Source organism: Phasianus colchicus, chromosome 3 (genome assembly GCF_987193195.1).
Source record: "Phasianus colchicus chromosome 3, bPhaCol1.hap1.1, whole genome shotgun sequence".
Taxonomy (NCBI): Eukaryota; Metazoa; Chordata; class Aves; order Galliformes; family Phasianidae; genus Phasianus; species Phasianus colchicus.
In genome coordinates this window covers 13616971-13643355 of record NC_143438.1, presented here as the reverse complement: position 1 = coordinate 13643355, position 26385 = coordinate 13616971, and the positions used below count along the sequence as shown (strand labels likewise).

The window sequence follows — 26385 nt, the reverse complement described above, 5'->3', positions numbered from 1 at the left end:
ACAGCAAAAATGGGCTTCTGAAAGGAGAAGCAAACTGCAGGGTCTCATTTATGCCATTGGGCAAGAGTAAAGGCAGCTTGTCTCGATGGTGGATTACTTGTAATTAGCTGTACTAAAGACCTTAATCTTAAATGGTTTGATCTGCTTGGGGGATAAACGAAACCAGTATGCTCACACAGCTGAGTTAATCTCTTTACGCACTGGCATTTGCTGTGTCTGTCATTCACCTCTAAGCACTGTTGGTCCTATACAATCTGCAGTGGAGCAAGAAGGCTGAAAACTTCTCACTCTCAGGATAGCCATGAGCTCCCATTGGGCTGGGGGAAACGTGCACAGAAACACAGAATCACTCAGGTTGGAAAAGACCTTAAAGATCATCAAGTCCAACCACAGCCTAACCATACTACCTTAAATCTAACAGTCCTCTGCTAAATCATGGCCCTGAGCACCACATCCGAACGGTTTTTAAACACATCCAGGGATGGTGACTCAGCCACCTCCCTGTTAAGCCTGTTCCAGTGCTTAACAACCCTTTCTGTAAAGAAGTTTTTCCCCATATCCAACCTAAACTTACCCTGGTGCAACTGATCTGGCTTGGAAAAATCCCTCCTGCCCAGGTCTAGGGCCAGAGATTGCACCTCCTGGGTCTTCTTCAAGCTTGGTACCAGCCCTAGGCTTTCTATGTTTCCCCCACTACCTGCACAGCCTTCTTCATTGTCAGCCCGGGCAGGCTATGCTTCAGACCGGCCTTTCTCCTCCACACGTGGCAGAGTTAACAATTCTTGGTGAGGATTTTAAGGTTCTACGATGTGCATTCAGCACACAGAAGGCCTTGCCCCGGAGAAGCTACAGTCCTCAGCACAGGCCCAGCCGGGCGCTTTCCTCACTATCCATGTTCAAGGCAGAGCCGCAGCTCCAAATAACCACAACGGCTTCTTTTTTTCCCCTCAACTCCTGTCACCCAGCTAGCAGGAACGGCAGATACAGAAACGAGAAATCGCAGCCCGCTCCTTTTTATCCCCCCTCACCGCACCACAACAGCCAGCAGCACCGCCTCCCTCTCCCCTGAGTGACAGCGGCGGCCGCCAATCAGAGCGCGGTAGCAGAGGCGCGTTCCCGCCGAGCGGCGCGTGGAGGGGGTTCCTCGTTTCCGCGCATGCGCAGAGGCGCGCGGAGGGGCCGCTGGCGTGCCGTGTGGCGGCGCTGCCTCCCAGGGCTGGTGCTGTACCGCGAGTACGCGAGTGACGGCCTGGGGGCGGGGCGCCCTCACAGGGAAGGGGGAGGAGGCGGGGCGGGGCGGCACGGCGGGCATCATGGCGTGGCGGAGCGGGGTGACGGCGCTGCTGATGCTGCAACCTCGCACCGCGCTGCTCGCAACCCGGGGACCGGCCGCCTCCTACGGGTAATGAAAAGCACAGTGTTCAGAGGCTCGCTGCGTGCTCTGCGTGTGCTCCGCACGGCTGTTAACGCTGCTGGCTCCTAACGCTGCGGGGTTGTCGGTGTTTGTTTGTCTGTTTGCTATTTTAAGTGGGTTTTTGCAGGTATGATTATGCCGGGCAATGAAAAACGCGGTGTTCTAACGGATGCTTTGCAGAAATGAAGTGGCGGTGGCGGCAGCAATGCTGAACTGAGTTCAGACACTGAAGTTTCGTGTGGAGAAGACCACATCTATTTTAGCAATACCCGGCTCCAGGACAGTTTCTCAGCACGTTAAAAAATAATAATAATAAATCATTTTAGTCCAAAAAGCGTTTAAAAAAAGCTGTATGTGAAACTCTGGAATTCCATTGGACTTTACACCGAGCCACGATCCAGGAGTTGTACATCACAAGCTCAGCAGCATTCCTGAGCCCACAGCGTTAATCATTGATCAGGAGAAAGGCAGAGCTGTGGAAAAAGTCTAACACTGTCTGAATCTCAAAATCATAACGTACACCCCTTGCCTACAAGAGCTACACATTGGTTACCTTCTATATGTGCTGCTATTGCGGAACAGTATACACACTGTAACAAGAGATTGTGATGTCTTTCACAGGCAGAGAACTCCAGTTTAGAAGCAGTAAGGTCAACCCTAGTACTTCAAAATCATGTGGCAGAAGGAGTTTTCTCCTCTGTAATACATATTTTTCCAACTTTTCTGTAGCTTTTCTGTAGCTTTTCTGTAGCTTTTCTGTAGCTTTTCTGTAGCTATGTAAAGCTCTAATTATATTCCCCTTCTTGCATGGTCAAGACTTTTTTCCTCCTTTATCTGAATCATTCAAGTGTATTTGTGAAATATGAGTGCAAATGACAGAAAAAGACCTCAGGAGATCGAGTCCAACTTCCCTGCTAAAGCAGGTTCCCTACAGTAGGACCCACAGGTAGGTGTCCAGACAGGTCTTGAGTTTTCCCGTAGGAGACTCAATCACCTCTCTAATGGTCACATAATGAACCCACCTGCACTCCTGTCAAGCTTTGTCTTCTGTGTGTCTGTGAAAGAGCAAGTAAACAGTTTAGATTTTCCTATATTATCCTTCATATCTAGCCAAAGTAAGTATTTTGTACTCCTTGAATGTCCTTGTAGTAATGAGAATTACCTGTCTGAATGTTTTTGTTTTCCTTGCTGCATCCCTAGTACTTCGATAACATCTGCCAAAATCCAAGTGAATGGAGTCAATCTGCATTATCAGCAAACAGGAGAAGGAAGCCATGCAGTTCTTCTACTTCCTGGAATGCTAGGTCTGGAGATTTTGTTTTTTTTCTTTGTAGTGCAACCACCTCTTTAACCATCTGCTCTTTTGCTAGAGTGCACAAACTATATATACAATTATAGAGTATTTTCATTAAAAGGTGAATTATTACACATATAAAATATAGGAAAATGTAGAGGTATAGCAACCAGTTAACTGTTTTTAAAGATTTTAAATATATCACCAGGCAACTTTTATACAAAATGGTATTGCCTCTCAATTTCTTGACTCTCATAGTCACTAATACCTTCTGGATTGGACTGTGGGAAAAGGAATAGGGTGTACAGCAAATAGCTACAACAAGGTGCAAAGTAATGTGAGGAAAAAAAAATCAGGTCAGCTGTATTTGTTATACAGCTAATTGTTGCATTCCTCTTAGAAACTAGGTGCATTTCAGTTGAATTAATAAACATTGCAGTTTATGCTCATAGTGAAAAAGGCATGGCTGACACTTGCTTTTTGCTTTAAAACATGTTTTCATGTTGTGCTTATTGAGGACAACATCATTGAGACTCTCAGTGACTTTCAGAGATGGACAACAGATTCTGCTAGCTACACAAAACCTGTCCACTGAGACCACTGCTTTTGATTATAACCCTTTGAAATTTTCACAGGCTTTTTTCCTGGGCTCTTGCAGCATATTTAACCCTTGAACACCCTTTTTAGTACAACAATAAGTAGCCAATTCAATGTTTCATTATATGAATATTACATAGTAGAGCTGGACAGGTTTTAATTAAGTAGTGTGTGATGTTGTTACCACATAACCATGATCCAAAATAGAAATAAATTGCAGTCTTCTCCTGGTGTTCATAGATAGCTTAGTGCAACAATATTTTCTAGACTCAGTGTATTTAATCCTTTGAAAGTCAAGGCTGTCAATGAAAGAAACTGTACTGTGTCAGGAGAAAAAGAAATCTATTTGACTGACTTTGGCAACAAACATCTTAGAAAAATAAAAAGTTAGAATTCTGTACTTTTGTGTCACTACTGTCTCCTCAAACAGTGTATTTATAGCTCAGCTTCAAACACCCACAGTCTTACTGAAATGTTTAATCAAATAAGAACCATCTCACCCAGTGTTTTTCACCTATAAATCACAATTTTGTCAGCATATTCCTCCCCTTTCACAGTTTCCTCTGTGCTGGTCAGATGAACAGCAATAACTGTGCTTTAAATCTGTCAGAGATAAGTCGCTGTCTCAGCTAATAATTCCAGGAAACTCAGTTTAAGATGCTCTTCTAGAACATCCATGCAGAGCATCATTTTTTATAAGCTTGCCTTCCTACTTGAAAGTTTGCTCTCATCATACTGCAGATACTTCTAAAGATTTTTATTATGTACTTCATGGCTGAGAGTTGCAATCCTTAGTTACACATAGAGATAAAGTATAAAGCCTCTTTTTTAGAATTAAGATCCAAGTTTCCCCAGTTTCCATCTAGAGTATATATGCCGTATATGTATTATAGTGGTTACTTTAATTGAAGAATGATGGTTTTCCAGGGAGTGGTCAAACCGATTTTGGACCACAGCTTAAGTCCATGAATAAGCAACTATTCACAATTGTCGCTTGGGATCCACGAGGATACGGACAGTCCATCCCTCCCTCTCGAGACTTTCCTCCAGATTTCTTTGAGAGAGATGCAAAAGATGCTGTGGATCTTATGCAGGTAAATCTATTCTCAGATTTTACTGTAAATACAAAACCTGTTTTTCTTAAATTTTGTAGGTAGAAGAGTGCTGCTAAGTATGTGTTGTGGTTTAACCCCAGCAGGCAGCTCAGCAGCACACAGCTGATCGCTCACTCTCCCCTGATGGGATGGGAGAAAGAATCAGAAAGATGACAATTGTGGGTTGAGATGGACAGTTCACTAGGTAAAGCGAAAGCTGTGCATTCAAGCAAGGCAAAATAAGGAATCCATTCAGTACTTCACATTGGCAGGCAGATGTTCAGCCACAGGAAAGCACAGCTTGTCACACATAATTGATACCTGAGAAGGCAAACACCTTCATTCTCAACATCCACCACCTTCCTCCTTCTTTTCCTCTAGTTTGTATTGCCAAGCATGGTCTCATGTATGAGATATCCCTGTGGTCAGTTGGGGTCAGCTGACCTGGCTTTGTCTCCTCCAAGCTTCTTGTACCCCCAGCTTCCTCACTGCAGATCAGTATGAGAAGCAGAGAAATTCTTGACTATATAAGCACTGCTCTGCAATAACTAAAGACATTGGTGTGTTATCACTGTTATTTTCATTAAAAAATTCAAACTACAGCATCATACAAGCCTTTATGAAGAAAATTAAGTCCCAGTCAAAACAATGACAATACATTATTTCCAACAGAAAACAAGTTAAATGAAACATACAAATGAAGGCTTAAAACTGGGCAGATATACACTGTTCTGGAAAATATTTTCTTCTGCAATATACAGAGAAGTTCAGCTTAGGGAATTACAAAGCAATAAGTTCTTATTCTAAAATCCTGCCCTAAGAGATTTACAAATGAAAACCATGTAAGTTTAGGTAAACTATATATGAAAAACAAAGACTAGGCCAGGTGATTTAACTAGAAGAGATTACAATAGTGAAAAGTTCTTAGAAATTTTTCTAGCTAAAACAAGCTTGACATTTTACCTTGAGCAATCCAGTTCAAGAGACATTTGATTCTGAAAACTGACTTGGCACTTTGCATTTTACAGCCTATTACTGAAATAATCTTTGTGGGAAATCAAAGGATTCCTGTAATTGTACCAGATCTTAACTAATGCTGCTATTGTGATTATGAAGACTATGATTCAAAGTTGTTATTGTTTCTCCATCTTACAGATTTTTTTTTTATTTCAAATCTATGTTCCTAAGCTGTGCTTTTATTCCATCCTCTAAGTGCTAACACTGTTTTCTGGTTTAGTTCTAACTAATATTTTGGCCTTGTTATGTTAAGCTATACAGTTTCTTTGGCCATGTTAAGAAAGTTGGCAGAGCATGAAAATTCCAAAAATATGAGAGAAGATTCAGTCAGTGAATCCAACTGTATTTATGTAACGAGCAGTAACCTTGCAGAAAGAACCATATGAAGCTGGAAATGCAGCCTTCCTTGAGTATTCTGCGTGGTGAAACAAAGTAAGTCTGACAGCAGAATCAGGATTAAAATACAGTTGTGCCCTCTAACCATATAAGTAATCTCTCTGCACAGTAAGTCACCAATTTCTTCTGCTACACAAACAAAGAAAATAAAGCTGCTATCATGGGTAGGTGACATACTTTCTGTTTAAATGGTTGTAACTCCCTTTCCCTGCCTCTTTTGAAAAACTAATAGCTGCAAAAAAGAAAACAGAGCTGTCCTTAAAAAGCATGTAATCATAAGGCAGGCAGTCAAAGAGGGCAGCAGTCCACAGATTTCTAAAGCTGCCAAAACAAATGAGATGTGGCATCCTGTTTTTTTGGAGATGTTCACCGATGTAAGCATATAACAACTATTTGTTAAAATCTTCTCAAGGGCAGGTAACTGGATTCTATTTTAGCACAACATGTGAAGGATAGCACAAATCCCATGCAATCACCCTAACTAGGATTCCCAGCATAAAACAAAGTCATAGCTCCTGCAGAGGGCCGTCTAATGGTATGTGGTTTGCATGCAGACAGACAAAACCCATTTGTATGAGTGAGCCTTCAGTAGCTTTATTCTGGGCTCTTTCAGATTCTGGTGTCTCTCCTGGAGCTGTGAATGCTGCAGGGTTTCAGTGAAATAACAGAAGTATAAATTCTGAAGAGTGTTTAGCACCTGGATGCAGATGACAGTGCTATGTATCACTGAACATGTTCTGCAAAGGAATTGAGATAAAATTGAAGGAGTCTAATGCATATAGGTCCATTCTGATATACTCCATCCCAATCTCTAACAGAAACCACAATGAAGGCCCAAAGCATTAAAAATTATTACTATGGAAAAAGTCAGTGTGATATTTAAGATGTTCTTAGTCTGGAAATCTACTGTTGAAGTAAAAAGGTAGGTTTGGGCTTCTCCCAGTTTTTGTAGGTCAACTGCAGCCCTTGTGGCATACTTCGTGTGGTCCAAAGAAATAATATAGTATGGAGTTCATTTTGTTCATTTGTTGGGTAAAGAGAGCCCAAAATCACCCACAGAACTCAGGAGCTGAAACCAGCTTACAGGTAACTGCCAAAGTAAGCTAGAGGCCTGCAGGGTAAGTAGTTTAAAACTAAAGCAAACGAACGTGCACACTATTTCCAAGACATCTGTTACACTGCATTGTGTTTCTGGGCTTTGGGTTCTTTTTTTGGTTTTTTTTTGTTTTTTGGTTTTTTTTTGTTTTTTTGTTTTTTTTGGAGGGCCAAATAAATTCCTCCTGCTGAAAAGGCATCCTGAGAAAACCCCCTAAAATGCAACAAAATAATGGCTAGTTAGTGACAGAAGTACGTAACTGGAGGCAAATGGATCTCAGTTAAAGTACTGGCAAATTGCCTAGGATGGAGAACAAAAATTTTAATCATCTATTCCACCCATCAGGCAACTTTGAGATGCATAATTTGTTACTGGCACTTGGAGAACAGCAGCAACAACAAAAACTTAAGCTTTATGAGCACTGCTGCCAACTCCTAAAAGTTGCCAAGACACCAGTGACACTTTGGCAGAACGATACTGAAAGTTGATCATTTGTAACTAACTTTTCCTGCAGACCAGGGCCAACATGTAACTAGCTGCTAAAATTCAAGGCTCCTTTTTCTTGTTGTCAGATCTTACCTTACATGTCCTCTATACCTTATCTTATTTCTTTTCTGTTTGCTAATTAGGGCTTAGACAGATGAAATCTGGGATTGAGCAAGACTACAGTGAGCCTAGTATCAAGGAAGCTGCCAAAACCAGATAAGTCCGGTAGTAGTAGAAGAAAGCCAGGTATCAGTTTGACTGATAAGGCTGTGCCTCACTTGAGCATCATGTTTACAAGCAGGAGCAAGCTCCAGATTATAACTACTTTTTCCTTTCTGTGTAGTTCTTTTGTTTCTCTCATTTCCTGTTTCTGCTTTCTTCCCTCCAAAGAAAGCAGGACTGGTATTCCAACAGCAGAACACTGAGTGCCAAAACAATGATTTAACTAACATCCTTCTTTTTTTTTCCCTTCAAAAATACAATATCTTCTTTAAAGCCATCTAAAAAATTTTTAAAAGAAAAAAAAGAATACACACACACACAAAAAAAAACCTTCAAAACTTTCAATTATGCCTTTTTGCTAAGGAGTTTACAAACTCAGGCTCCTATATACGAAACTGCTATTGAATATTGTTCCAGTAGCAACTTCAGATTTCTTTCATAGAATGGCTTGGGTTGGAAGGGACCCCAAGGATCATCAATTCCAACCCCCCTTCTGCATGCAAGGCCACCAACCTCCAGATCTGGTTCTAGACCAGGCTGCCCAAGGCCCCATCCAACTGGCCTTGAACACCTCCAGTGACGGAGCATCCACAACCTCTCTGGGCAGCCTGTTCCATCACTTCACCACTCTCATAGTAAAGAACTTCCTTCCCCCTGACATCCAATCATCCAATTCTCTCTTTGAGCTTAAAACCATTCCCCCTTGTCCTATCACAATCTACCCTTGTAAAAAGTTGATTACCCTCCTGTTTATAATCCCCTTTTAAATGCTGGAAGGCTGCAATGAGGTCTATTCCTTTGCTTCCTAGCATCTTTATCTTCCTCACCTTTTGCTCAGTGAACATCATAAGCACAAAAATCCTTTCTTCTGTCAGTGCTCTTACCCTCTACCACAGACCTTGGAATATGCGAGAACTAGTTTCAGATTCTAAGTGGAAAGCAATGTACAAGTCAGAATTAATTGATGTCCCAGTTGACGTATTCTTTGTTCTGAGCCTTCCTTTTTGAGAAAAAGATATTGCAATATTCATGTTTTTAATTGGAATTCATGAGGTACTAATATTTAAAATGTCATGTATGCTTCAGAAAATGTGGATTAGGCACCTAAATTTGATACAATCCTGTAGCAAACACTCTTTAAGCATTTTTTTAATCATTATAGATTATTTTTTTTTTAATAGGTCAGCTAGCATCAATAAATTAAATCACAGGATTTCATTTTCCAAGTCTTAAACTTTTCTTAAGTTCATCTTGGGTTACATACCATCCCACTCCGCAGTAGTCTTTGTCAGCTTTATATGAAGAGAATCCACACATTCTGTGTACCATCAGTCTCTAAGACTTCACTGTCATAGGACATAATGAATCTCTAATACTTCTCTAGGTCTTCGCTATCCATTCTAAGTAAACATTTCTTAATTTTAAGACAGCTTCTTAAATGCAGTGAGAATCTAATATAATCACTGATTGTTTCATTAAATAGTCATGAAAAGTTAGAAGTGTGAGTAGAGTTTCTTTTCTATTCTTTTTCTTTTTTTTAGTATATGACCTTTCCTTTAGCAGGAAAATCTAGCTGGAAGCTACCCTATCTAACTCAACTATGCAGTGATGTGTCTAGACCTGTACTGCTGGTTTTTGATGAACGCTTTATGTCTGCTTACTAAAAATACCAGTTTTATATAACTTTTTTGTACCAACAAAGGCACTGAAATTTAAGAAGTTCTCTTTGCTGGGATGGAGTGATGGTGGCATTACAGCACTCATTGCAGCTGCAAAGTATCCAGCTCTTATCCACAAGATGGTTGTCTGGGGAGCAAACGCTAGTGTTACTCAAGAGGATGTGAGAATTTATAATGGTATGTATAAACTGAATGGCTAGAGAAATATCATGTTCTAGAATAATTAGTTTCATCTTCATCCAAGGATCTTAGTCACGTTACAGCTAAGGAGAGACAGAGCTGAGGGCACAACGAATTTAAAGCAACAGGGTACAAAATTTGCCAAGTTGTTACACATAGGGATAAACTAAAATCATAGGGAAAAATCTCCCAACAATTACTCCAGGGTAACGTAGCAGGATTAAAAAGAAGTCCTCATCAACAGCCGCTAATAAGTATAATTTCTAGTAGCTTCAGTATATTTCAGAAGGTAAGATTTTTGTTGCTATACCAAGTTCCTAAATTTAAATTCTAAGTAATCTTACTAACCCTTGGCTGAATTTACTTTCTCACATCTTGCACAACTTTTAGACATGGTCCACAGAAAATTGTTATGTTAACATGTAATAGCTTTTGCCTCTAGGGCACTTACAGTATGTAGTAAGAAAACAAGCTCATAACTTGCTATTTGGAGGTCAGAAAGCAAATTAATTATTCATGTAAAATCCCAGAATACCTTTCTAGTTTGCATTTCTTTTAAGTTAATTACTGTGGTTACAAAATCTTTCCAAAATAAATAAACACCGGATTTCTGATCGTTATTAAATTCATGCAAAATAAAATCTGAACATTTACTATCTAAAACAAAACAACAAAAATAACACTAGTTGAAATTAGACATGAAGAATTAACTGTAAAGTCTCTCAACAAGTGTAACTGAGGATAGTTTTATTTAAATGATTGGAGTTTGATTTATACCAGCTGTGGAACCTGGCTGTTTTTTCAGCCAAGTAACTAGTGTATGGGTTACACGTGTACTTAAATCACCTGTACCAAGTCATTTTTATTATCAGTAGTAGTAGCAGTAGTTTATTCTGTTTCTTTCTTAACTTTTTAAACACGCTACTTTAGTTCTCTACATGCTATTATATGAACAGAGGTTCTATTACATAATAATTACAAAATGTACATGAGTCAGAATCAGTCATTTGGAAAAAAAAAGTCTTACTCTGAAAGGACTGAAGGTAGCATCTTCTCCGTTGCTGACTTTTGGCCTTTCTGTGGATTGGTGCTTTCAGCATCTCTCTCTGGGTGATAAAGCTGCTTGAGTATCAGTGTATTTCATCTGTGGTTGAGGGTTTGGTGAGAGAGAAAGGTTTTCTTTTGGTACCTGTGTCAATTCAATATTTAGCTTTCTTCTTTCCCTGCCTTCATAAAATAAGGTCAGCAGCACAGATAAAACAGCAGATTTTATAATGGAAACAGTTGGTCAGTAAAGTCAGTAACAGATAGTCTGGGCTGATCAAACTTATTTCCCAGTGGTTACCAATCAGATGCTGTTAAAAAACAACACTTTCACTCAATCAGTACTGCTTTGCTCCTTTGGCTTCACAGGTTCTGTTTGTTAATTAATGCCAAACTCCTTCTTCCCCTTAATTCCTGTTTGAAGCCAATTAAGAGATCTGCTAATGGCGTGTATTATTCTTTGATGATTTGGTACTTTTCACTAAATAGGTCTCTTTCACATTCTCTGCTATGTCAACATTATTTTGAGCTTTCTTGATTTAAGAATTTAAACTGAAATACGGTTGAATGAAAGTGACCTTTATGGGTGTCTGATCTGTGACTTGTATTGAAAATTTTAGGGGAAAAATAGGTAAATTTGATGTCAGATTACTTCTACAATTATAGCTAGGATGTTGTGAGTCACTGGGCTCTATTAAGTAAAGTTACTTGTTTTTCTCTAAGACCATGGCAAATGTATAATGATGTCAGCCTGTTGGAATGCCTTAGTAAGAGCTTCATTCTTCTGAACAGTGCTAAGAATCATGGAAGAACTTCCTCCCATAAGCCAAAGCAAAAGGCTGAAGGATATAAAAAAGAGCTGCCAGCTCTGCCACACTGTTACAAAAATAGTTCTCTTTTTATACACAAAGTACCTCCTTGAATTTGTCTTCTTCATACCCTCAAAAAAAGAAAAATCAGAAGTCAGAGAACTGTCCTATGTATATAGTTTTGTTCTTTATGAATGTCATAAGCCAGTTTTGTAACTCACGCTCCAGCAGGGATAATAAAACAACAGTTTTTTAAAAACCTTTTCCCCACTAAGAATTGTTTAAAACCATTCAGTGCAGTTTCAAGTTTGAAATACATGTCTGCACTCAGCTTTGAAAAATTATGCAAACATTCACAGAATCACAGAATGGCCAGGGTTGGAAGGGACCTCAAGGATCATGAATCTCCAACCCCCCCGCCACATGCAGGGCCACCAACCTCCTCATTTAATGCTAGACCAGGCTGCCCAGGGCCCATACGTTGTCAGTATTGCATTTTGTCCTATTGCAGGTAAAATCCTAACGTATTTCAATGTTATCTTATGTAGGTATTCGAGATGTTTCAAAATGGAGTGAAAAGGTTAAGAAACCACTTGAAGAGCTGTATGGACATAAATACTTTGCAGAAACCTGTGAGGCTTGGGTAGATGGAATAACCCGCTTTGCTGAAAAATCAGGTGGTAAGGCTTCCATGGTGTTAATCTGAAGCAGTTATAGTAGCAGACAATTCTGGATAAGAATCCTAGTAGTCAGGAGAGGAAGGCCTCTTCATATGGCATTAAAAGCTGGGTCTGACTCACACTTATGAATAAAGCAGTTACTTCATAGACAGTTCACAGAACCAGCAAGGTACAGGAGGATAAAACATTTATGGAAATCATTAGTTGATGAGTCTCTTTGCTTGTTCTGCCATAAAACTACGTTAGTAAATAGTTTCTGTCATGCAGACTGAACAGGAGGGATTCTGCTAAGCTTTTTTCTCCTCTACTTTCTCAGTGTCAAAGAACTACCTCTTGGTGACATTTGTAAGCTCTCCAGAATGTCAGATGTGTTCATCTAAGTTTCTGAAAATGGGAGCTGAAACACTTTTTAAAAACTAGTAGCATATAATGAGTACAAAAAGAAGGACGTTCACATTTTGACAGCTCGAACTGAACAAAACATTAAAAAAAATACTATTGATGCAGCTTGGCTATTTAAAATCCAAAAGAATAGTTAAACCAGGCAATATAACCATTACTGAATGTTTATCTCTGAAGATTTCTCCAATTACTCTACATAGACTTTTGCAAAAAAAGGGTAAGTAGAAAGCCCAGGCCAGTTAAACTTTGAAGCCTCCCTTTATTTCAATATAGATGACTTCAGACAAGTGAATTTCTAGGATTTTTGTTTGTTTGTTTTGCAAATTAAATACTATTAACTTATTGTCTTTAAGTGGCTCAACTAGTACATACTCTATATGTAAAATTTATATAAAAATAAAGTCTTTATTGAGACATAGGTTTGCATGCCATGAAATTTAGTGGTAAATATGTTGGAATTTATCTCCTGTCCCCTGTATTTCCTGTCAAGAAAGGTACATGGAGCCTGCTTAGCTGCAGAAAAATGTAGAGGTCTGTAGTACTGGGCTCCATTTTAGGGTCAGTTCTCTTTAATGTTTTCATAAATGACTTGGATGCTGGATTAGAAATTGTTTTGAGCATGTTTGTTGATGATACTAAACTGGGAGTTGTTGACTCCATCAAGGATGGAGATACCTTGCAGAGAGATCTTGACAGATTAGAAATCAGGACATTCACCAACCACGTGAAGTTTAACAAGAGTGGGTGCTGGATTCTGCACCTGGGAAGGGGCAGTCCTGGCTATATGTACAAACTGGGAGATGAGATGCTGGGGAGAAGCCCCACTCAAAGAGATATGGGAGTCTTATAAACCTGTGTAACAAAATGTAGCATTGAATGCAAAAACAACAAAAACTAAGGCTGAAGAGAAAAAAGCAGGACTGAGGACAATAGCTTCATTTGCTGTGTCTGTTTCTGTTAATGACCACTAATGGAGCAAATTTCACTGCTTGTGTGTTACTTAAAAGAAATAAATATTAGTCCTGTTAACACACTTCTGTGGAATAATTGCATGCTATCCACCAGGAGAAACAATAGCTAGAACCCAAGTGGAGTTTGAGTCCTTTGCAGAAACAGCTTTGGTTCTTTCATTTTTATTTTTTTAAATGAAGTGTAACCTTCATTTATTTTCTCCCTAGGTAGTATCTGTCAACAGTTGCTGCCTCATATTAAATGTCCTACATTAATAATTCATGGTGAGAAAGACCCTTTGGTTCCACGCTTTCATGCAGAATACATCCATGAGCACATCAAAGGCTCCCGGTAAGTGACATGATGGAGTGTTTCTAACTGATTGTTAAAGAAAAGAAGAAATTAAAATCCACAATGTTTAAAAAAAAAAAAAGCATTTGGACAAATCGGTCCTGACATAAATGAAACTATTCTCAACTTCCCTGTCAAGTTATGCAAACTTGGGCCTTTACGTAAAAAGAAAGAAGAATCAGTAATTCATTAAGTACCTTCCTAATGTTCTCCAAAAGAAACTAAGGAAAGTCCTCTTGATCTTTCAACTTCTCACCAGATATATATATATATATTTCTTGTTATAGTCATTGCATTCCTTATATTGTGAGATACCTAATATCTGTTCCATTCAGTGGAGCAATGAATTTAGATGCTATGAATAGAGCAAGAGTACTAGTTAATAGAGAGAGGCAGAGGATACTGATCTCTGCTCTTGTTGATGTGAGCAACAATCTCTGATTTTATTTTTCAGAAGTTCCCTGAATTTGTTGTTTCAGAAAAGTGATATGGAAAAAAAAAAAAAATCATACAGCTATGTTCAAATATTACCCCATAAACAAGAAAAGTCAAGACATTCATTCTGAAAACCCAAAAATGCTAGCCATAAAAAGGAGGGATTCCACTACCTTTCTTTTCTTCATAGATTTGCATATAAATTCAAGGTTTCTATTACTATTCAGCAACAGATCATGCTGACTAACACTCAAGAGACAAATTAGTACTGAAACATTTTTATGAATGCAAAGTGTAAGAATCTGTTTCACTAATGTCATCTCTGTGAGAAATTGAGTGATGTGTTTACCTTAAAATCAGCTCTGCCATTCATAAAAGACATTATGCAACAGGAAAGATAAAGAGACCTTCCTAATAACCACATACAGACTTTTATTTTAAATGCTTGACAGTCAGTTACTCCCACAGATGCCCTGTTTAGAATACCTATAACCATGTTAGATTTCCCTGAAAAAATGCTAAGGCATGCCATAACAAAAACTAGATAAAGATCAGATAGCTTCTTCAGAAGGACCACAAGGGTAGAAAGTGTTAGAAGTTACCAAACAGTAAAACATAAAGCTGTTCTTTACGTGTCTTTGTGCTGAAGTGCTCTACCATATATGCATTTATCCAATAAGAAATTAAGCCAGTGATTAGATATCAGAAATACAGAACAAAGATAGGTACATGACCTCCTTTTTCTCTTGCTGCACTAAAGATATTTCATGAAAGGTGAAAAATTCTAAGGTTAGCATATTTTCAGTAATAATTTGAATATCACCTTTTCTTGCCTTGATTTCTCTCTGAATAGTAAATTAGAAAAGGATTTGTTGTTTGTAGTGCAGATACACTGTTTCTGTCATATTATGGCTAGAATTAGGTAATTTTAGGTATATCATTCTGGATGGTATTCATCACTGCTATTATGTTTGCATATCTGTATATTGCTTTGTCTTTGAAGAAACAGTCTTAATGAAATTCAGACAAATACTAGAAGAACTACATATGTTCACACCAGTGCTCTTTTCTATCTGAAACAAAGCATCACTTGATCACCACTAAAAGAATTATTGCCTTTGCTGTAGCAGGATTTAAATGGCATTAAGACAGCATAGCAAAGTATCAGACAACGTGGTCTTCAGCTGTTGAAGCTGATAAAAGTTGTTAAACAAGGAATTTCACAACATGATATATGTGCTAGAAGTACATGTGCTAGAAGTATACATGAAGTTTTTCCCAGAGAGAAAACAATGGCAATTAGTTTAGTCTTGTCTCGCCTATCAGTTAACAGCCTAAAGATTTAGACTATTCAGAGATTCTCCTAAACCTTTTCGTAGCTTAAGTCACAATTCAACTACAGAAGTACAGACTTCACTTTTTACTTTAAAAAGCTAGATTATATTAGTTCTGAATTTGTTTTTATTCAGAAAAATGAGACAATGCAAATGCCAATTGAGTTTGCTGTGGTTACAGATTTAGTTTCACCACCCAGTCTGTCCAGCACAGGCACTGTTCTCTGATAGAGGCAAAGCAGCTTAGGTGCTTGACATACTTTTTGATGCATCCTACTCACCTAAATTTCACTGTCATCTTTGCAGACCACTGAAGAGGTTCTTAAACTAGGTCTGAGACACAGATTTGTTTAAAGCATAGTTTATCCTTCCCAAAGCGGAGAAAGTCTGTTTGTTGTTTCAACTGTTCCTGTAGTTGACATTCTGATCCACATACACAGAAACAGTACATCAGTGTTACATCAATATTTTTACTTGGGAAACCAAGAGCAAAGGAAAAGGACAAACTGTTTACCTGTGCTTCCAGAATATAGTGCATATTCCGAATATTGTTTCCCCCCCCCCCCTTCTTTTTAGGTTGCATCTGATGCCAGAAGGAAAGCATAATCTACATCTGCGTTTTGCAGAAGAGTTCAACAGAGAAGTAGAAGAATTCTTACGGTGACCTAAACTGTAAAGTTAGAGGTATTTGTCCTTGCACTGTTTAGAAAATTTAGTGATTTCATTTTTCGTTCACATTAGGTATGAGTCCTGTAAAGAAAAGGAAAAAAAGATATTTGCATGACAGGGATCCATATTAACAATATATAAGCCTCTGTGGATCAGAATATACCACTGTACTTCAAGACATCTAACATGCCTTGAAACTTATTCAGCCAGAGGGGCAAGAAATAGATGTTCTTTGTCTGATGGGGGAGTTAAAAAAGACAGAAAACATGATCTAGAATGCATGCCTTTATGTGCTCTTAACATTATAAAGGACAAAAAACCATTGTAATAACTTGGGGTTCGGAACTGTTACATTGATAAAATCTGTCAAAGTTACAAGTGCAAAGAGGATAATTGGGTACACAGCATCTAAAGAACATGCTTTACCACTACTATCAAAAGTCATTCCATACGCATGCCAGCTTTAGAGAAGTTCTTCTGATAAGAGGGAACTTAAGCCTCATCCTCCTCTCCTTCCTCTTCAAATTCACCCTGCTCATCAGCAGTGGCATCCTGGTACTGCTGGTACTCTGAGACCAGGTCATTCATGTTGCTCTCCGCCTCCGTGAACTCCATCTCATCCATGCCCTCGCCCGTGTACCAGTGCAAGAAGGCCTTGCGCCGGAACATGGCCGTGAACTGCTCCGAGATCCTCTTGAAGAGCTCCTGGATGGCCGTGCTGTTCCCTATGAAGGTGGCGGACATCTTGAGCCCACGCGGGGGGATGTCGCAGACGGCCGTCTTCACGTTGTTGGGGATCCACTCCACAAAGTAGCTGCTGTTCTTGTTCTGCACGTTGAGCATCTGCTCGTCCACCTCCTTCATGGACATGCGGCCTCGGAAGATGGCGGCCACCGTCAGGTAGCGGCCGTGGCGGGGGTCGCAGGCGGCCATCATGTTCTTGGAGTCGAACATCTGCTGCGTCAGCTCGGGCACCGTCAGGGCTCGGTACTGCTGGCTGCCGCGGCTCGTCAGCGGGGCGAAGCCCGGCATGAAGAAGTGCAGCCGGGGGAAAGGCACCATGTTGACCGCCAGCTTGCGCAGGTCGGCGTTCAGCTGGCCGGGGAAGCGAAGGCAGGTGGTCACGCCGCTCATGGTGGCCGACACCAGGTGGTTGAGGTCCCCGTACGTGGGAGTGGTGAGCTTCAGGGTGCGGAAGCAGATGTCGTACAGGGCCTCGTTGTCGATGCAGTAGGTCTCATCCGTGTTCTCCACCAGCTGGTGCACAGAAAGGGTGGCATTGTAGGGCTCCACCACCGTGTCCGACACCTTGGGAGAGGGCATGACGCTGAACGTGTTCATGATGCGGTCGGGGTACTCCTCCCGGATCTTGCTGATGAGCAGGGTGCCCATCCCCGAGCCGGTGCCGCCGCCCAGCGAGTGGGTCAGCTGGAAGCCCTGCAGGCAGTCGCAGCTTTCCGACTCCTTCCTCACCACGTCCAGCACAGAGTCCACCAGCTCGGCGCCTTCGGTGTAGTGCCCCTTGGCCCAGTTGTTGCCGGCCCCGCTCTGACCTACGGGCAGACCAGCAGCAGCGAGCCACCTCAGTGCCCCGCAAGGAACGCAGGTCCACCTCCGCCCGCCCCACGGGGCTCACACCCCTTTCGTTCCCATCCCCAGAGCCCTGCTGGGATCCAGCCCCCCGGCTCACTCACGCGCCTGCTCTGAGCCTCCTGCAGGCTGGGGTCCTCGCTCACGCTGGGGGACGCCTCCACGCCACGCTCACTCACCAAAGACAAAGTTGTCGGGTCGGAAGATCTGTCCAAAGGGGCCGGAGCGCACCGAGTCCATTGTGCCGGGCTCCAGGTCAACCAGGATGGCACGGGGGACGTACTTGTTACCTACGGGAGGAACCAACGCAGCGTTATGGCCCTGCAGCCACAGCAGCACTGCTGTGCTCACTGAAGGCTCTCCATATTTCACTGGAGAGTGAAATAGCACTGCCTAGATCAGTGCTATCAGAGCCATTCTGAGAACAAAGCTCTGTTAGAAGTCGCTAGTAGATGACAACTCTTACTCAGGTATTTTTCGAGCTACGACCTGGCATTTCTGCCTTATTTATTTAAGGATGTCAGAGGATGCAGACAAACTCACCAGCAGCTTCATTGTAGTACACGTTGATCCTCTCCAGCTGCAGGTCGCTGTCCCCATGGTAGCTGCCAGTGGGGTCGATCCCATGCTCATCGCTGATGACCTCCCAGAACTGGAAAAAAATTTCGTGAAAGGGCAGCTGTTAACTACAGCTGGCCGGTGCCAATCACACGCGCTAGCAGTCCGTGCGCACAGCGTCCCCGACCACTCCCTAGCACGGTTGAGCAGCTGCCTGGGAGGAAGCTGCACCTCCATGAGTCAGTGCAGAAGAGTTTCCCTTTGGCCGCGGCAGCTGAATTAACAGAAGCAGCGCTGAGTAGAGGAGGGCAACAGGGCAGCTGCAGCGCTGGAATTCGAGCTAATTCATTTTTAGCACACATCCAAGGGGTGACAATACTCGCATACCCACCGATCTGAGACTCTTCTATTGTCTAGCCGTGGCTTAAGACCGCCTAAACCAGCCATGCTGTTCTACTGACACGGCAGCGTCACCGCAAGCCGACAGCAGCCCCAGCACACCGCCGGGGCTGGCCGTGCCGCCGCGCCCCTCTCCCTCAGGAGCCTCACGCGTGGTCTGCGAGGCGGCTCTGCGCGACCGCGGACTCGAGCCCGGGCAGCCCCGCTCCGGTCGCGGATAACCTCGGCGGAGCTGCAAGCTTCACCCCGCTGCCGGTCGCACGACCCTCGGCAGGCAGCCGAGAGGCGGCTCGTACCTTGGCGCCGATCTGGTTGCCGCACTGCCCGGCCTGGATGTGCACGATCTCACGCATGATGCCGGTATCGCGCCGCACGCGCTCGGTCCCCTCCCGCACCGTTCGCTGCGGCGGCCGCGCCCCGCTCCGCGCCTTAAATCGGGCGCTGCGCACCGCCCCTCGGTGACGTCACGCGGTAGCGGCGAGCAGCCAATGGGCGCGCGGGAGCGGGGCGGGGCTGCGGCATTGTCTCCCGCCGCGGGTCTGGCACCCGAGGGCGGACGGCGGAGCCGCCCCTTGGCGCCCAGCAGCGTCCGCGGGACGGGGCTCGGCCGGGGACGGCTGGAATTCAGGAATTGCAAATGATTTACACCGAGCTGCTTCTGCACCTGCTGGGGCTCGTGCCTTTGCTTGTCCGCTGCACCAGCAGAGCGTGCACTGCTGCGTTTTAGCAGCGCCTTCCAGCCTGTACTTCTAGCTCGTGCCTGCTGAGCTACGTTTTGACACCTTTGAAGCACGAGAATCATCGTTCTGTGGTTCAGACTCTTAAAACGAGCAGAAGTTGGAGGACAGCCATGATAAAGCCAAGAGCAGCTTTCAAGCAGTATGGTGCTGTTTCAGCTCGAGCTGTCAGACCGTCCATGCAAGGCTTCCAGTTGAGGAATGCAGAGGGCCAGCATGAAACATTACCCTGCTGCTAAAGCTTTTCTGGGGACTGTCTGGCAACAACTGTAACTTGATGTACAATCAGTGAATATGCAGGTGTTATAATTAAGAAATATCCAGGAAAGTTAGGCTAAGTAAGATTATTGCAACAGGAAGATAATAAATGGAAAATGCTTACCGATGTCGTAGGCTCACAATATTCTCCATGAGGAGCGATCTCCAGAAGAGATCCTTCCTCAGTGGCAGTCAGCATTTAAATGGGATCCAGGAGAGGTGAAGCCAGGCTCCATCCCTTCCTGTAGCGCAGGTGAATTACCTTCACCTGTGCTCCCATGGCTGACTCATTGTTTGCCTCAGGTGGTCAGTCAGAGGTTCAGGCCGTGATTCAGCAGTTCCCATACACTTAAACACCCATAGGAATGGGATATCTGTTTTTCTATAAGTGAACTTACATTCTACGTTAACAAAAACCCACTGTGCACCTCATTTGGGAAGATTTTTGACCTTGCTTCTAGCATCTCTGGTTGTTGACACATGGAAATAAACTAAACTGATCCAAGTCCATGGCAGATGGCTGTGATAGAAAGGACAGTTCAAGTGCAACAGAGAGAATGTGGTTTTTAAACCAAGATGTACATATGCCTGATCTGGCATAAGGTGTCCCTGGCCATGGCAGGGGAGTTGAACTAGATGGTATTTAAGGTCCCACCATTCTAAAATTCTATGATATATATCATAGAATCACAGAATGTCCAGGGTTGGAAGGGACCTCAAGGATCACGAATCTCCAACCCCCCTGCTGCAGGCAGGGCCACCAACCTCCTCATTTAATACTAGACCAGGCTGCCCAGGGTCCCATCCAGCCTGGCCTTGAACATCTCCAGGGATGGACGGGGCATCCACAGCCTCTCTGGGCAGCTGTTCCAGCACCTCACCACTCTCTCTGTAAAGAACTCTCCCCTGATATCCATCCTAAATCTTCCCTCCTTCAACTTAAAACCATTTCTCCTTGTCCTGCTGTTATCTACCCTTTCAAAGAGTTGAATCCCCTTCTCTTTATAGGTTCCCTTTGGGTACTGAAAGGCTGCAATGACTTCACCCCACAGCCCTCTCTGCTCTGGGCTGAACAAGCCCAGCTCCCTCAGCCTGTCAGAGGATAGGGCAAGCTTATCAAGGAAAGAGCAGTATGTGCCTTTTTATAATAGTGACTTTCCTTTAGTCATAGCAGTGCTACAAGAATCAGAGGAGAAGAAGGCAGCCCAAAAGGGATCGTGAGCATCCCAAGCAGCCCAGGTGATCTGTATTATGTAGTTAAGGGCTGACATTAGCTCTGCAGTGAGAGCTCCATGACATCTTGTCTGAGTGATATATCTGCATCTTCATTGCTGGACATAATAAATAAAATTGGATTGGGCAGAAACTTGATTGCAAATCATTAATCAATTTGCAGTTGTAAATAAAATGTTTTTTGTTTGACTTGCTGGCCTGGCAAGGACAGCTTTACAGCAGGACCAAGGAAGGGAAATGGCAGCTTCCAACAAGGTTGGCGAAGAGGGAGCAGCATGGTGTACCTCATATTCAACACTACAGGGCTGAAGGGAGTCAGTCTCAAGCATGTGCACACAAATATAGAAAGACCAATACCATGAGGACAGCATGGCAAACTCTCCCATGTTTGCTGGTGAATCAGCACAGCAGGAGGAATTAGCACAATGAGTGAGAGATCTGCACTTGCAGAACTATGGGGTTGTGGGGATCACAGAGACATGGTGGAATGCTGGAATGTTGCAATGGATGAATGAAAGCCCTTTAGAATGGACAGGGTAGGAAGGTGCAGAGGAGTTACCCTTTGTGTGAAGGAGCAGCAGAAACACGCAAAGCTCTGCCTGGAGATAAACGACGGTTTAAGGGGTCAAGATTAGAGGGCAAACTAATGTACGCTGTGTTGTGGTGGTTGTTTGCTATATGCTTCCTGAGCAGGAAGATATAGATGAGACCATCAAAGAACTGGAAAAAGCCTGACATCTACAGACCCTTATTCTCAAAGGGAACTTGAATCTTCTGAGTATCTCTTGCAGGATCTACAAAGCAGGATACAAGAACTCCTGGAAGTTTTGGAGGCAAATCAGTGATAACTTACTGTCATGAAGTCCAAAGGGGAGAGAGATCCTGCTGGACTTTCTTTCAAACAAGGAAGAACTGGTGAGGACTGGGAAGGATGGAGTCATCTTTGGCAGCAGTGGCCATAAGATTGCGTCAAGATCCTGAGAAAAAGTGAACAAGGTGAATAGCAGGATCACAACAAAGGGTTTCAGGGGATTGGCTTATCTGTTTGGAAAAATCCCGTGGGAGACTGTCTTGTAGAGAAGAGATCTGAGAGGACTAACTGACTTTCATCACTCACCTCCATGCAACACCTTAAGAATGGTGCTTTCTGACAAGTGGGACATCAAGCAAAGGCAGCAAGAGGCCTGGGCAGACAACAGGGAGCTGCTTGTTAAACACAGACATAAGAAAGAAACACAGGAGGTGAAAGTAGGGTCGTGTGACCTAAGAGGAATATAGAGACACTGTCCTGGTATACAGTGATAGGCTTAGGAACAAAGCTCACCCAGAGCTGAATCAAGCAAGGGATGTGAAGGACAGCAAAAACTACTGATCTATCTGCAGCAAATGTAAATTTTTGACCCGCTACTGAACACAGAGCTGATGACAAAGGACATGAAAAACACTGAGGTATTCAGCGTTGTCTTCTCCATGTTTTTATACTATTAAGGGATCTCAACCTTCTGAGACCTGTCAGAAAATCTGGAGCAATGAAAATTTATTCTTAGTAGAGGTGGATCTTCTTGAGGAAGATTTAGATGAATTGAACATGCAAAAAGTGTGTAGACATTGGTGAGATACACTCAAGTGCTGAGGGAGCTGTATAATGTCATTGTGAGGACATTTGGCAATCTTTGAAATATCACAGCAACCGGAAAACGTTCCTGAGGACTGGAAAAGGTAAATGTCACTGCTAACTTCAAGAGGAATAAGAAGGAGGATCAAAGAACAGGTCAGTCAGCCTTACCTCAATTCCTAGAAAGATGGGAGAATGAATTCTTCAGGAAACAACTTTTGAAAAATTAGGGTCAAAAAGTTGGTTGGCATTAGCCAGCATGGATTTACAAAGAGGCAGTTATGCCTGACTTAACTGACAGTCTTCAAGCACCAGTGCATGGTGGAGGCCATTCAGAAGGAAAACAGTTTTGCAGGAAGGGGCCTGGGGGTCTTGGGCACTGAGCTGAACGTAAGCCAACAGTATGACCTTGCTACAAAGTCACACAGCAATCTGAGCTGTGTTAGGAAGAGTTACCAGCAGTTCAAGGAAGGGACTCTCTGCCCTCTATTCAGCCGATGGTGAGAGACACCTAGAATTTTGCATTTAAATTCTTTACTTGGCTCCCCATTGCAAGAGAGAGATGAAGACATCATCCAGTGAAGAGCCGTAAAGGTTGAGAGACTAGAGACTCTCATCATGCAAGAAGAAACTGGGAGCTAGGACTGTCCTGGGGAATGATTGGGGTACCTTAGCAAGAATCTCATAAATACTTGAAGGGAAGCTGCTAAGAAGATAAAGCCTGGCTCTTCTCAGTAGTGCCCAATGACAGGAGGAGAGGCAATGTGCACAAACTGGAATATCAGAAACTAAACGTAAACATAGGAAAAACGTTTGATGTCAGACACTGGTACTTGTTGAATGGTATCTTAGGAGATATCCAGAACTTTGGACACTGATCAGCCCTGATCAGTCTACTGTGGCTGACCCTGCTGGGTATAGGATTGGACTAGATTATCTCAAGGGATACCTCCCCACTTCAGCAATTCATTGATGCTGCGAAAGGGAGAGGAGTAGACCAACATATGTGACAAGTAACATCAGATTGATGGTTTATTGGTCCTAGCACCACTCTGTACTATAACGTTAAATTAAAATTATAACAAAACGAACAGAATTTTACAGATGTGAGCTAATAGCTGATCTAGTAAATTACTAACACTTTCTTTGTTTTGCATTTGGCTGCTGTGGCCTTTGGAAAATAAGGTGGAGATTTTTCAAATTCAGTCCTCAGTTTTCTTCAGTGTATCGATGTGCAGACAAACTATGTCTCATTTCCTTCCATAGGGCAGAAACCTCAGCTGCAGTGAAATATCTTGAAGACAGACTGGCTCAAGCTTGGTAGTACATGGAATTACATGCTATTGCTTTTGCAACCTCAAAATATCCAAGATTATACTAGCAGGTTTTTTTTTTTTTTTTAATTGGCTTCTACATTCATTGTATTCTGCTATTGTATTTTCCAGACATATTTTTTGCAGTACTTAATCACAGGCAATCACTAGTACAACTTGTGCATATACATTTCTACATGCTGTGGGTGTAGCCTGCATTTTTTTAGGCAGCCCTGGGCTGCTACGTCTTCTCACTATTTGCAGAGCTGCAAAACAGCTGTCCCTCTTGGCATCTCTATGGGATATACACAAGCATTTAAGAGCTTTTTGGCTGCCAAGTTATTCTTGGAAATCTACAAAGCAACAGCTTGAAGCGTTCTTACTCCCCATCTGAAGGTACCTGGACAATCCCTAACATGTCTTCCTCCCACATACATACAGTGGCTTCCTAAGAGCTTTATTATTATACTCTTAAGGATTTTGAACTTTTAATTCACAGAAGCTATAACACCCATTTCTTTGTAGATCCTCACAGGTTTCTAGGGGTGTAACTCCAGATTAAAAAAAAAAATACCCATCTACAGCGAGGCTCATGTTTGTGTCTAAAAAGTTCCCTCATCTACAGTAATACTGAGCACTCACAAACACCCAGCAAAGAAAATTAAACATTAATTGCTTAAATGTCAATCCAGAATCCTACATTTTGGCAAATTAACACTATAAAAAACCCTTAGCCATTAATGGCATTTAAATGAACAGAATGGTTCACTATAGCGTTTTTAACAGGTTTTGGTTTCACAAATTTGAGGTACTTAATATCATGAACAAAAAATCCCAATACCTCATTCATAGATTTGCAGTGCCTGTGTGTGGGAACGCCCGTGTGCCCCTCTGCAGCCAAACCACTGCTTGCAGCTCAGCAGCCAGCTGAACAAAACTCTACCTTCCCCTGTTTCCAAGGCAACCGCAGAGCCTTGGAAATGAGCTGCACAAGGGAGGCAATGGAAATCTTAGCACGTTTTAACGTATCTGCAATTTCCTATTGTAGGATGGGGAATTGCAAACATACAAATACGGGAGCTGCTGAAGCATACACAATAATAGATTGAGCATCTGCCTATGGCTTTATTCTCATTTACAATGAGTGATAGCACATATTGCTCAGATGTGCATATCAGAAACAAAATGATTTTTTTTGAGTCTTCCTATTGAAATCAATGGATGTTGCTCTGTCCATTAGCTTTTTTGTCTAAATTCTACCAGACAATAACAGCATCACCACCTGATGCAATCTCTGAGATCACCTATGGTACTTAATCACTAGTGATGTGTGTTAAGAATATTTCCCCTAGCAAGAGGGTGGAATATTTGTGGAGGAATTTTTAATTCTAGTAATAAAATGATAACAAAAATCTATTTTTATCTCAGAATTACAACCCACTGCAGGCACTAAAAGCAGTTACATAGTAGTGCTGAGCACAGTTTTATGAATGAGCAAAAGCAATTTCACTGTAGAGACTTCTGTACTTGTGCTTTTTTCTTGGACTTAAATTTTTGCGTTCGGCCAAGAACAAAAGAAGAGAGAGGAGGAGCATGTAAGACAACATCACAGAACAATATAGGGCACTGTCAGTTCTGAAATAACTTCTCTTTTTTAAATAAGCACAGTTTTCCCCATGAGCCTAATGTTACTTCCATACTGTGGCTTCTCTTGGGAACTTAGCCTGTAACCTCTGAGTCAGGAATTTGTTTACATAGTCCTAAAGGACACGACAGTCTCTGCTCATCCGGCTTCCAAAAGTTACCATAACAAATACAATCATTATGATATCACTAAATGACTGCAGAAAGGGGAAAATATGTTTATCATCACCAGGCACAGATTTACTGAGAAGGAAAGAGGCAAAACAATGCAGCCTCTCATTACTTCCGCTTGGCACACCAGATGTGATGGGGTAGCTGCCAGATGGCTCCTGCCCCCAGCCAGCCTGCACCTACCTTTTAAGATCACTCAGAAGATGAAATCTGTTTGCTATCTCCATCAACTAAGGTCTTCAAGTCAATATACAACCGATTCCAGCATCGATACAAACGGAACGCTGCTATCATGTTTTCCAGGGCAGCCTATTTCCTACTTGTCAGTGGGAACAAGGAACAGACAGAGGCTTTGATCAGCTAGTCACAGTTTCTTTTGTTCCTCAGCCTCCTTGCTCTATCTTGCAATCTGATCATTACTTGTAATTCAAACCGACACCTAGCTAACTCCACGCTTTATCCTGGGAAATTTCTAATAGATGCCATAAAGGTGGGATTTGATATATATTGCTTAAAGTCACCCAGGTTCTTTGCAGGTGAGAACAGGGTGGTGTTGCTCCAACTAACTAGTTCCAGCCAACTAAGCACTTGCTCTGCTCTCCCCTGCAGACACTGTTTTTTGCCTTCTCTGTACCAGTTCTCACTTTGACACATTCCTTAATCCAATAAAAGGCTTCTTCCTTCTCATTTACCATATCTAGGTGGTTTAGGAAACTG

At 42.3% G+C, this 26385-nt stretch overlaps 2 protein-coding genes across 4 annotated transcripts; one reads left to right on the top strand and one right to left on the bottom strand.

Annotated features, from left to right (window-relative positions):
• Nucleotides 1-1257: 1257 nt before the first annotated feature.
• Nucleotides 1258-26154, top strand: BPHL (biphenyl hydrolase like). Of its 3 annotated transcripts, XM_031589299.2 has the most exons (8): nt 1258-1402; nt 2615-2718; nt 4233-4399; nt 9319-9472; nt 11877-12008; nt 13589-13712; nt 16058-16165; nt 23807-26154. In XM_031589299.2, exons 1-7 carry the CDS (start codon nt 1314-1316, stop codon nt 16143-16145), a joined length of 858 nt encoding a protein of 285 aa, XP_031445159.2. In that variant the 5' UTR covers nt 1258-1313; the 3' UTR covers nt 16146-16165; nt 23807-26154. The 3 variants fall into 3 exon arrangements, with proteins under 3 accessions (XP_031445159.2, XP_089993124.1, XP_089993123.1); XM_090136998.1 differs by lacking the exon at nt 23807-26154 and having other exon boundaries at nt 11877-12005; nt 16058-16392; XM_090136997.1 differs by lacking the exon at nt 23807-26154 and having other exon boundaries at nt 16058-16392.
• On the bottom strand, nt 16421-19154 carry LOC116226494 (tubulin beta-1 chain). The gene is made up of 4 exons (XM_031589414.2): nt 18994-19154; nt 18284-18392; nt 17920-18030; nt 16421-17703 (listed from the first exon to the last, which is right to left on the bottom strand). Exons 1-4 carry the CDS (start codon nt 19048-19050, stop codon nt 16643-16645), a joined length of 1338 nt encoding a protein of 445 aa, XP_031445274.2. The 5' UTR covers nt 19051-19154; the 3' UTR covers nt 16421-16642.
• Nucleotides 26155-26385: the final 231 nt, after the last annotated feature.

Bases quoted from the DNA above. Each gene is read 5' to 3' on its own strand.
- BPHL (XM_031589299.2), top strand. From the start codon at position 1,314: ATGGCGTGGCGGAGCGGGGTGACGGCGCTGCTGATGCTGCAACCTCGC. The intron at 2,719-4,232 runs GTCTGGAGATTT...ATGGTTTTCCAG, and splicing joins TCTACTTCCTGGAATGCTAG to GGAGTGGTCAAACCGATTTT. The intron at 4,400-9,318 runs GTAAATCTATTC...GTACCAACAAAG, and splicing joins ATGCTGTGGATCTTATGCAG to GCACTGAAATTTAAGAAGTT.
- LOC116226494 (XM_031589414.2), bottom strand. From the start codon at position 19,050: ATGCGTGAGATCGTGCACATCCAGGCCGGGCAGTGCGGCAACCAGATC. The intron at 18,393-18,993 runs GTACGAGCCGCC...ATTTTTTTCCAG, and splicing joins GCAACCAGATCGGCGCCAAG to TTCTGGGAGGTCATCAGCGA. The intron at 17,704-17,919 runs GTGAGTGAGCGT...GTCTGCCCGTAG, and splicing joins ACCCGACAACTTTGTCTTTG to GTCAGAGCGGGGCCGGCAAC.